At 39.5% G+C, this 12,025-nt stretch overlaps 1 protein-coding gene across 1 annotated transcript in view; it reads right to left on the bottom strand.

Annotated features, from left to right (window-relative positions):
* Positions 1 to 1,643: 1,643 nt before the first annotated feature.
* GLRA3 (glycine receptor alpha 3) overlaps positions 1,644 to 12,025 on the bottom strand; it is a 146,880-nt gene continuing 136,498 nt past the window's right edge. The window contains exon 10 of the mRNA XM_061583966.1: positions 1,644 to 1,925. Within this exon, the coding sequence (XP_061439950.1) occupies positions 1,644 to 1,925 (282 nt within the window). The remainder of the gene's footprint in view (positions 1,926 to 12,025) is intronic.

Here is a 12,025-nt window from a genome sequence, read left to right as displayed (position 1 = left end):
TTATGAGAACTGTCAGCAGAAACAGAAACTTTTTCTAGGTGAAGTTCTGCTCTTCTTTTTTTCAATAATCCCATAACATATGTCATTATTGAAAGAAGAAAACAAAGGGATCATGAGATTCTTGAAACAGGAAATCAGTTTTCATAATTTAAATATCCAGGGTGAGATCCAACATCACACCAGCAGATGTGATGGAATCTCCTTTCACCCCTCCCACTGCACCCCGTTTACCTCAATGTCTGCTCTTCAGGGTCTCCCAATCATCCAGAGCAGATTTTGTGGGCCTGGAGTAAGTTTCATTTGTTCAGGTAAAAGTCTGTTGTGCAAGCAGAATGACTCAATTGGATCTCACTCCCGTCTAGTATCTGCATTCTTTATGAAATAATATTGAATTTGCTTTCATAAGAATGTTTTTCTTTTTCCAAATTATGTTCTAAAACTTATCTAATAGTTATCATTTTATGTTGTCTGGCACAGATATGTGCAAAGCCAGTTAAAATTACAAAACTTACAGACTGATATTAAGCACTTTTACTTGGAAGTAATGAAATCAAGTGAATTGATTTCAAGAGCATTTACTTCCTAGTACATGCGCATATTGGATAATTAAATGTGCAACAGTTTCCCATAATTTCAATAGAATTAAGCATATTTAACCTTCATGGAACTGTGTCTAAAATCCTCTCACTCTCTGGGGCCTTGAAGGTGACAGTACTCATCTGAGTGGCTCAGAGTATCTGACCTCACATGCTATCATATAGAATCTACATTACATTTTAGACGAATTAACAGAAGCAAGTGTTCTGTTTATTCAACAGAAGGTCTAGCCTCCTGAACTGTACTCTCTTGAATGGTATAGAATGTGATAAGACCATTTCCTGCATTGAAAATTCACAGAAATTTCACCAAGGTATACTTTTTGTGTTTATGACATGGCCAACAATCAAGAAATTGCATATTCCAGAGCAGAGCTGAAGGATCACAAAAAACTTCAGTGGGATCTCATTGAATAAGTGGTTTGTAGATTATGTCATTATGAAGTATTTTATGTGAATTTTGACATATAGTCAAAAATGTGCCCTGTATTTATTATAAAAACCATTGGCAGTGCCTTGTAAATTTAGAAAACGTGTTTCATCACTTTAAAGGAAAATTCTTTCATGAACAGATTTTTTTTCAGAATCAAAACTCAAGGCAAATCTTGGCTTTTAAAGTTTAAAGGAAACTTAAACGTGTAATAGCATCTCTGTTAATATGGCGCTTATCGCAAGACGTTTGGGACTCTCTTTTGATTGATAAATTTTAAAAATACAATAGAATTGAAAATTCTTTGAAGGAACATCAGGGAATAATATACTATTATGTAACAGGATATATAAACATGGTGGCAGTAGAGTTTTAGTTTAGAACATTGTGATTTTTCTTTACAAAAGTTGGTTACTTTTAGTTAATAACAAGTCGAAATGCTGTTGTCACAGATATTGTATCTTCATTTGATGCCATTCTTCTATCCCCTTGTGACTTTGCATAGCAAGTCAAATATGATTTTTTTCCTCCATGGCCTTTACGAGCCAATCGGTATTTGTACACATATTATTTGTACCATAGTAATAGAAAACCAGAACTGTTAAACACTGGAAACCTTAATCTTCTTTTTGTTGAATGTCCTCATGCCTAATGATTTTGTAAATGACCCAATAAAAAATGTTGAATATCAGAAAGGCTAATGGAAAACAGGCTCGGGAGATGGTATCAATTTTCTTGGCCCGATCAATGAATACCTTCCTCATTTCTTCAGGGCTTTTTGGTGCAGGCTGAACTGGATTATTTGGTCCCTTTGGTGCCACTCCATCTTTTGCTTGTATGCATGGTGGCCCCATCCCATAGCCTGTAAAGCTGAGTCGATTTTCTCTTGCATCATCCTCCTTTAAAAACAAACAAGAACATTCTTGATCTGGAGAGTTTTGGTTTAGAAATTGGCATCATAATTATTCAAAAAATATTACAACTACCTCTCTATATTCCTCCCCCCACCCCTGCATAATCTGCTGTTGTAAATGCAGTAGTGCCAGTTATCCAACTATTTCTGTGCTGGTTCTCAATTTTATTTCCACTTGCATCACAATTCTCCCATTCTAAAGTAGTCATTAGCTGTATTTATGCTGTCTTAAATTTTAAGACATCCATCCTCTCCCACATCCTTTCTGCATTGAGTGAGAATGTCGAAATGGTGGTTGTAAGCATGTTCAGCTGACATGCTTACAATTCTTCTTCCAATCTGGTGTGACCACATTCAGCCAAACACACAAAACCCATCAGTCCTTCCCACTCAATGCAGGAAGATCAGGGTAGAATTGATGAGGCAGCAAGCTCACCCCTCTGTATTCACTAATACATTTTAAGAATGGCTGACTAGGCTATTGACAACTGTATATGTGAGAACTGTTAAAATTAAGCATATGCTCTTGCCTGTCAAGGAGTCTTAGGAATCTTAAGATGGTATCTTACATCTACCTCAATATACTATTGTTAGCTATACCTGGACATGACATAAGCAGGTTGAAGCTTTCAGTTGCTTGTTGCACTGTAGAACAGTACATAATAATTGTACATTTCCCAATGACTATGCTGACTTATGACCTTGCATGCAGACAGCCTGCAATTGCTGGCAGAATACATGAAATAATTAATAATATGCTAAATGGCCTATTAAGATGAAAAGTATGGACATGCATTTGGTTCAGATGAATACCAAATCATGAGTTGAATCAGGTAGATTCAGAGAGATTAGGGACTCTTCTGAGGTGAAGAGAGTCTGCACTGAGCCACCCCAAACAATTGGGCTACTCCTGAAGCATCAGAGCCTTGGTGGAGCTTTGGAGATCCAAGAGAACTCAGACTGCCCATCTCTTTCAAATGGTTACATTTCCCCAACTCTCTGTATAAGGTCAGGGAGAAAGGAGAGTTTTATTTTCTAACAGCTCTACCTTCAACCAGGAAATAACCTTTCCATAGTTCTTGGGAGCGATTTAAAAAGAAGGAACTTTCTGTTTTCAGTTAACAGAAAATTCCCCCCAAACCCACAAACTGTTTTTATTCATAACTACTTTCTCCCTGCACTGTTCTGAAATGTTGCAGGTTACTTATCTACAGTGTTTGCTATTTTCATACAAACTTCTATGTAGAGAGGGAAATAAATTCTTTTTTAGCTTTAGTTTTCCCGCTCCAAAAAATCAGATATAAAAGCACCAAGCACAAAAAATGCGGCTTCTAGCCTTCTGAAGTTTGGCAGTTTTGTTTTTTACCTAGAGGCATCTCTATGATACATGCTATTTTCATACATTATTGTCCACAAAACATCCAGGGGAAAAGTAAATCCTTTAAAAAACTACCCTCAAAGTGTAAACCCCTTGTACCTATCCTTCTGGTATTTCAGCCGTTGGAAGGGGCTACCATGCCTGCAACTTTAATCAAGTTGTGTGTGTGGGGGGGGGAAGCTACGTATGTTATAGAGAGCTCTCTTTTTTTAAAAAAAGTCAAACCTTAAAGGCAACCAGCACACACACACACACGACATCTACTTGTCTTAAATTTGGCAGGAGTTGTCCATTAAGGAGGTGCTACAAGTTGCCATTTTTAAGCAATTGTGTGAAAAGATAAAAGAGTTATAGCCTTTTAAAAAAATTTTTACATAATAGTGAATAGGAAGACATGAAACTTCATTTTCCCCAAAGCAAGGTTCTGATTAGGGTTGCCAGGTATCCGGTTTTCACCAGGAGACTCTGGGTTTTTGAAGTGCTCTCCAGGTCTCAAATCAGCAGCAAATTTATGTTTCTTAAAAAAAAAACCCTCATGAAAATCCTCCAACCATTTTGTGCAAATTCCTCCTAATAAGCACATTTTGTATGCAATTTTGACTAACGTACACATTTTTGCAAGCCATTTCTTGTCATATCATGCACGCTTAAGATGTTATTTTCATTCATATATTCATGTTTATGCACACTGTCCCCTAACATGCATTTTTGTCAACACTAGTTGTTGAACTGCATTGCAAGATTTGAAGAAGTGTGAATTTTGAAGGGTGGCTGTGTTTCAGTTCTCATTTTGTTTTGGAATGGTCGAATTTGATAGATTTGGCTTGAAATGCAAACTGAATTGAAATTCTCAGCCATTTCTAAATCACATCCACACTTATTCCTAACCCTTCGTTTTTTCCCCCTCCTCCCAAGCTAGGGATAACCTGGGCACAGTAGAACTGCTGGCAAAACCCAGAAACAGAATTCCTGGCCATAGGACTGCTCAGTAAGGGGCGATTTTCACATGAATTTTGCTGTGATAATGTCACCTGAAAATGTTTTGCCATGTCATTTTAGTATGTTGTATATTCCATTTTCATGCGATGAGATCTATTATTTTGCCCTATAAGGAAACATAATTTAAATTGGTCCCCAGTGTGTTAAATACTAGTTCCATTAACGTAAGGCCATATTAATACAAAAAGAGACTGAAAAATCAGCTGTTGGTAACCTTATCACATTAAAAAGTTATGTGTAATTATGCCAAATGCCAATTATGCTGAAGGTTATAGTTAAAATAATTTGTCATTAAGGGACTTAAAAATAAGAAGAGAGAAGGCAACACATGATTATTTTATCAAGAAATACAGAAGTATTATTTTCATAGGATGCCTTCCAGAGAAAACATGGCACAGAGTTCCATGACAAAGGACCATTGTTTCTAGGAGACTTTCATGTTCCTAACTTTCTCTAGACTGTATCCTTAATCTACAACTGAGCTTGATCAAATCAATGCAAGAAAAGCAGAAAATTGCTTTGAAAACTTGCACATGTAACCAAAACAACTTACAAATAGTGGAAACTGAAAATAGCAATGACTTTCTACAGAGAGCTTTGTTCAACAAAAAAAGTCTTGCTTTGCTTTGCTGCAGCTATTGCTGACTCCCAGATAAAGAAATGAAGAGTGAACACAACAAGAAAATAAATAAGCTGTGGATTACTAACAGATGAAGCATAACAAAAATACAAAATGATCGTAAGATAGGAATGGTTATGACATGATTCAACCTACATCGTATTAAAAATATTTTTTTATTTTAAATCCCGCGACATATAACATCTTTGTTGTAGTTAACCTTTGGTAATCATACATAAAGCTGAACATACAGAGCGGCTGAACATGGACAACAAAAGTCAGACGTGTTGATCCTACAAATATACAGTAGAAATGGATGAAACTGCCGGATTCTGTTTTAAAATATTTTGGAAGAGTTGGATTTTTAATTTAATTCCACCAAACCTAAATTCCGGATTTGCACTGACATCTGGTAAAATTCTGGAATGGCCATTTCACATTCTTAAATAGTCTCAAAATGGTTGCTAGATCTTGCCAAACATATACAGTAGCTTTTGGTGCAGCCCACAGCAATGAGGGTCAACAACACTGTCAACCTAAACGCAGTGATGGAGATGTCCGCACTCAGGTGGTGGAGCTTAACATAGCAGCCTGAGAACATTTTGAAGCTAGTATTCTCTTTCAATACACACACACACACACACAGAGGCCATGTGAATTGAGCTTCTCTCAGATGAAAAAGATAATTTATTTACTGTAGCAAGAGGATTAGTCATTGGTACCTGGATAAACATGCCTCTTAGAAACATTTACAGATATACAATCCATCACCTCCTTTAACCACCACTTTTTAAATTGTTTTATTATTAAAGGTCTGTACCTGATTCACTTAATGAAGAATGCCTTCAAATGTACATGAAGTTTTTTCCCCCTAAAACAAGCACAGTTCTTGGGACGCTTGAAGTTGAAAACTGGATGAGGTGCTGAAGTTGGTCTTTGCATGTCAGTTTTGGTATAGTAAACAACTGGCCATAAAAATGATCAAAGGATTTCATTTCTTTTATCATCTTCTTGTGTTTGGTGCATCTTTTGATCATTTATTTCTTCTTTGGCATAAACCACAGTCACTGTGTGAGTTTATGGCAAGAAAATGAAATTGTGGATTTTCCTACTATCTAAAGTTAATAAATAATTTGTAATTGAATTTGTATATATTTTACAGAGCTTATAAATGCAAAGCAGATATAAAATACAAATGTTTCTAAATGCTTTAAATGTAAGTTTTTTAAACATTTGGAAACACTTGTATTGATTCCATTATAAGTTGAAACTCTTGAAAATGAGTCGTCATGATACAGGTAGGTTAGAGGAGTCTCACTGACATCTCCCCAAGTTTCGGGAGCCTTTTGGCTGGACTGCATTCCCTCCCATACCCCTTGTTTTACCAGAACAGGTGTTACATATTACATATATACCTTCTACTGGGCTTCTTGTGGTGTGGTAACATCATGAACCCACCAATTATATCTAATATTATGGAATGGACCTGGAAATCAGTTGTGTGCTGGAGGATATGAAGCTTCCAAAACCTACCCCACCATCTCCACTGGCTTTTGAGGATGGCATATAGTTCGTTACAAAAAGAAGCATGGTGAGAGTGAGCCAGATCACATTAGATCATTTCTCAATGGACATGTGCAAGGCACACTCATCCTTCTTTTAAAGACCTGGACCTGGAGCTGCAACTCTTATCAGCTGTATTAGTAAATGCTGGGAGGTTGGGGGGTTTGTTTTAGACTCTGGACACAAGAGCAACCCTACTGGTATTTATGTGCACATCCAGAGAATGTCTCAGATCCTGATATCATCTTTCTGGACTCTGGGCATTGAGATCCACACTTATCTGCATGTCTAGTACAAGAACCCTTAATTATTTCTCAGTATTTGTAGAAGTATGTAGATGTTTTATGTTTTAGGTATATTAACGTGTTAATTTTTAAACTATGTTTTGAGGTTAAAGAAAAACAGATGGGATAAACCTCAAATTAGCTCCCACAAATTTTGTTTCCATGATACAGCGAGGTCGCACTTCTTTAGTAACAGTGTATATCATCACATACAAGTAGTAATGAAAGTTAACAGAGCCCACATGGAAAGACATTAGTTCAGACAAATGGACTGGGCCTTTGTTAATGACTGGGTATCATGTTATGATGAATGGGACATCTTCTACAAAGTTTACCCTTAAATTTATTTTGTAGATTTGAGCCAAAGTCCTGTCTATGAATTCTGCATATCCAAGCCATTGCTATGATGCAATGATTCATTGATTTCATTTCCATCAAGCACTCCCTCATAAAATTTTCATCAAAATGGAAGGCAGACCATAAAGACAACAAAAGAAAATAAAAGGGGGGGAAAGGACATGATTATATTAGTGAAAAAAATGTAATCAACCTAGTCTAAAAATGTATTTGCTTTCTGAAGAATGATGTACAATGGCATCTGAAGACTTCTGAAAAGTAAATAAAGACTATAAGATGTAGCTTTAGATATAGCACTACATTTTTTCAACACAAGTACAATATTAGTATGTATACTTGCTTCTTTTAAAGTAAAAATGTCAACAACCAAAGCAATAGCCATATGTATCAATTATATATGATACTTTTCCAACTTGGTCTCTGCACCCTCTGTAAGTGCTTTTTAAAGAGCAAAAATCGATGTGAATGTAGATGTATTCATCCTAAATATCTTTAGATCCAGCGCATAAGTATGAGTTCATTGATAATGATGTATGGAAAAGCTGAGCCCCAACTTGGACAGATGACAGCAGTCAAAATTCAAGGATCATACACTTTCCCAATGTCCCTTCCTTCAAAAGGTTGCCAGTTGCAATCACAATTTTTAACAAACCTTGGTATGTTTTCCATGCTTGCATTATTGATACTCCTCATAGATGGAATGTCTTCCTAAAGTCTTATCTCTCCTTGAAAATATCTCACAAGATACAGCTCCCTACCACTTTGTGTTCTGCCTACATGACATGGTGAGAGGGAACCCAACCTTCTCTTCAGTGGTTCCTCTGTGGGCCAAGCTGGCCCTGCCAAGGGAAGCCAATCAGAAGCCATGTTGGCACTGAGGGGTGAGGGTGGGCAAGCAGATCTGAGGGACATCCTGCTCCCTTGGGACTGTGCCTGGATAATAAATCTGGATGTAGACCATGGATGTGGAACTCACCTTGCTGCCACCTTTCCCACCCACCCTCCATCAGATAATGGGTATCACTACTATAGACTTTGGCCAGTCATCCATTAATGGGTCTGGGAAGGAATTTTACTTAAAGTCGCAATTGGTCAAGGTGCTGTGACATTTTTGCCTTCCTCATAGCAAGGACAATGGATACAATAATGCCAACTGAATGTTTATTGCCACACCTTTTGTTTGGGTGGGTGGGGGAGGCTTTGGGTAGGATTCATAACATATTGAAGGGGGAACACCATAAGGAGTATTGTCTCACTACAGGATCAGCCCAAGCTCAAAGTTGCCAGCAGGGTCCGCAGGAGTGCTCCACACTATGGTGGTGAGCCCCAGGCACTCCCCATAGGTTGACCTATAGGTGGCTATTTGATGACAGGATCCTTGCCCTATGCCACTCCAAACCCAGGTATCACTGTAAACAATAAAGTTGTGGCAATTTCCAACCCACATCAGTTTCCTGTGTGTTTTTTGCTCCTGTCAACATACCATAATGTATGTGCTCTGATAATGTTGTCAGCAGATAATAAGGAAATATATTATCTATCCATGCACATACTGAAGTCTGGAGCCATCGACACAAAGTCAGTTTTAGCTGCTGACTACTCTAGACAGAACAGCTGCAATCAATTTGCTACTGCAACTTGGCCTTGGAACTATCCAGTGCAGATTTGAAAGTTAAACATAAATTTTGTTGTTTATTACCTGCTCTTCACCCTGGGGTCCCACGGCAGCTTACAATAACTTACGACCTTGAAAACAATTTAGAACAACTTACAATCACAATAGACTTTTCAATATCTAGTATTGGATGCTCATCTGATCTTTTGACACGTGATATTTTACATGCATCAGTATTCAATGTTTGACGTGCTGTTTGTCAGCACTGCTGGTTTACCATATTTTTCCATATGTTATTTGGCATTTGACAGTATTTGATACTTGGAATCTAATGGCATTTTATGTCTATCATTATCAAATAACATTATTTCATAATCTGCTTTTAAAGAATTGACTATTTAAAATTTATGTTTGCTATTTCTAGTGTTATTTTGAGACTGTAAGTGGCTACTTGCTTGGCTGCCTATAGTAAGCATCATGTCCAGGCAAGCAGCCAGGGAGGGCTTTTATGAATAATAAAAATATAATTAGTGGTATTTGTGGGTTGGAAGCTACTAAATGTTTTTATGTGATAGTTTTGTCTGGGGACTTTTTACAGGAGAAGTTCTAAACAGCTGCTGTTTTGGGATGTCCTCAAAAATAAATACATAGCTCATTAGGAAAAAGAAATAAAACAAAAAATTATGCCTGAATGACATAAGTTGGAGTGATCCACAGATTGATTCCATTAAAAGAATGCATGGCAAAAAAAAAAAAAAAGTAAAACCAAAATGGAATCTCATAAAATAGTATGTCTATAGATATCTATAATGGTTGGCTGATCAGAGCTTCACACCAAAAACTAAGGGGAGGAAATGTGGTGAATTTGACAGTGGGAGGATTGAAATAATTTTTTTCTCTCCATCTTGTCCTGGCACAGGTGCTGATCCAGCATAGCTTTTATCGTGCCCCTTTTCCAGTCTACTCAAGTGAGTCCATCTGGATATCTCACCAGACACACCTAGCCACAAGACTCATCTGTTTTAGCACTGATTCATGTAGTCTGTAATCTCAAAAGGTTGTGAATTCAGTGGGAGACAGGGCTCATATAGATTAGGGTTGCATCCCAAAACCTGAGTTTATTTATTTATTATTTATTATGAGATTTGTTAGTCGCCCATCTGGCTGGATAACCAGCCACTCTGGGCGACGTACACGATAAAACAGTATATAAAACAGTTAAAAATTTAAAAACACAGTAAAACTAGCCCATTCCAAAAGCCTGCCTAAAAAACCAGGTCTTCAGGGTCTGGCGGAAGCTCATTATAGACGGGGCATGGCGTAGATCATTTGGGAGAGAGTTCCATAGGGTGGGGGCCACAATTGAGAAGGCCCTCTCTTGAGTCCTCAACAGTCTAGCTGTTTTGACAGGTGGGATCCAGAGAAGGTCTTCTGAGCCTGATCTTGTTGAGCGGCATCCCTGTCGATGCTGGAGGCGCTCCTTCAAATAAGCTGGGCCACAACCGTATAGGGTTTTAAAGGTTAAGAACAACACCTTGAATTGGCATCGGTACACAACCGGTAACCAATGCAACTCCTTCAACACAGGAGTGATGTGATCTCTACGGCGGCCGCCTGTAATCAGACGCGCCGCTGCATTTTGTACCAGCTGTAACTTCCGAACCATTTTCAAGGGTAACCCCACGTAGAGCACATTACAGTAGTCTAGGCGAGTGGTGATCAGGGCATGTACCACCGGTGGGAGCAGATGATTGGGAAGGTACAGGCGTAGCCTCCATATCAAATGGAGTTGATACAGAGCTGCCCGACTCACAGCCGAAACTTGAGCCTCCATGGACAGCTGGGAGTCAAGAATGACCCCCAGGCTACGGACCTGGTCTTTCAGGGGCAGTCTTACCCTGTTAAGCACCAGGTCTATATCTCCCAACCTTCCCTTGTCTCCCACAAACAGCACCTCAGTTTTGTCAGGATTCAGCTTTAGCTTATTCCTTCCCATCCAGCCACTCACCAACTCCAGACATATGGACAGGGTTTCCACAGCCAACCTTGGTGAAGATTTAAATGAGAGATAGAGCTCTGTGTCATCCGCATACTGATGACACTGCAGCCCAAATCTCCTGATGATTGCTCCCAGCGGCTTTATATAGATGTTAAAAAGCATTGGAGAAAGGATAGACCCCCGTGGTACCCCACAAATGAGGGGCCAGGGATCTGAGACCTCCTCCTCCAGTGCTACTCTTTGGTACCTCCCAGAGAGGAAGGAATGGAACCACTGCAATACAGTGCCCCCAATACCTAACCTCTGCAGGCGGTCCAAGAGGATACCGTGGTCAACGGTATCAAAAGCCGCTGAGAGATCGAGAAGGACAAGGAAGGTGCATTCGCCTCTATCCCATGCCCTTCTCATATCATCTACCAAGGCGACCAAGGCTGTTTCAGTCCCATGTCCTGGTCTGAAGCCCGATTGAAATGGATCTAGATAATCTGTTTCTTCCAAGTGTGCTTGCAGCTGTTTAGCCACCACCCGCTCAACTGCCTTGCCTAAGAATGGCACATTTGAGACTGGGCGAAAGTTGTTCAGATCTTGAGGGTTCAAGGAGGGCTTTTTTAAGATTGGTTTTATTATCGCCTCCTTGAGCACTGATGGCATTACTCCCTCTTCAAGCGATGCATTTACCATCAGCTTGATTCTCTCTCCCAGTCTATCTTTGCAGCTCATGATGAGCCACGAAGGCAAGGATCAAGTAGGCAGGTGGTCGGCTTTAACGTTGAAAGTACCTTGTCCACTTCCTCAGAGGGAAGAAGCTGAAACCGATCCCACGCCACCGAAGCAACACTGATCACCTCTGGCTCACTCCCTGTATCCACAGTGTACGGAATATCGCTTTTAATACGATCGATTTTATCCGCAAAGTGTTTAGCAAACTCATCACAGGAGACCTTATCATGTTCCAGCAGTACCGGAGCAACTGGACCGACCAGGCTCCGGACCACTTGGAACAGTCTTCTGGCTCCATCAGATGCCTGAGGCGGACCATCTTAATGGGCCCTTCAACCCCGCAGAGGGTTTGCGGCAGTGAAAGGTCCATCCTCACCAGGTAGTGATCTGACCATGACAAGGGGGTGATGGATGTATCCCCAATTTTTAGACCACTCCCCTCCTCTCCCGAGACAAACACAAGGTCGAGTGCATGACCGGCTACATGGGTGGGGCCCATTGAAATAAGGTGCAGCTCCCAGGAAGCCATGGTTTCCAAGAAGTCCTGAGGTG

Source organism: Rhineura floridana, chromosome 9 (genome assembly GCF_030035675.1).
Source record: "Rhineura floridana isolate rRhiFlo1 chromosome 9, rRhiFlo1.hap2, whole genome shotgun sequence".
Lineage (NCBI taxonomy): Eukaryota > Metazoa > Chordata > Lepidosauria > Squamata > Rhineuridae > Rhineura > Rhineura floridana.
The sequence above is the reverse complement of the archived record's forward strand: the minus strand, read 5'-3'. Positions and strand labels throughout refer to the sequence as shown.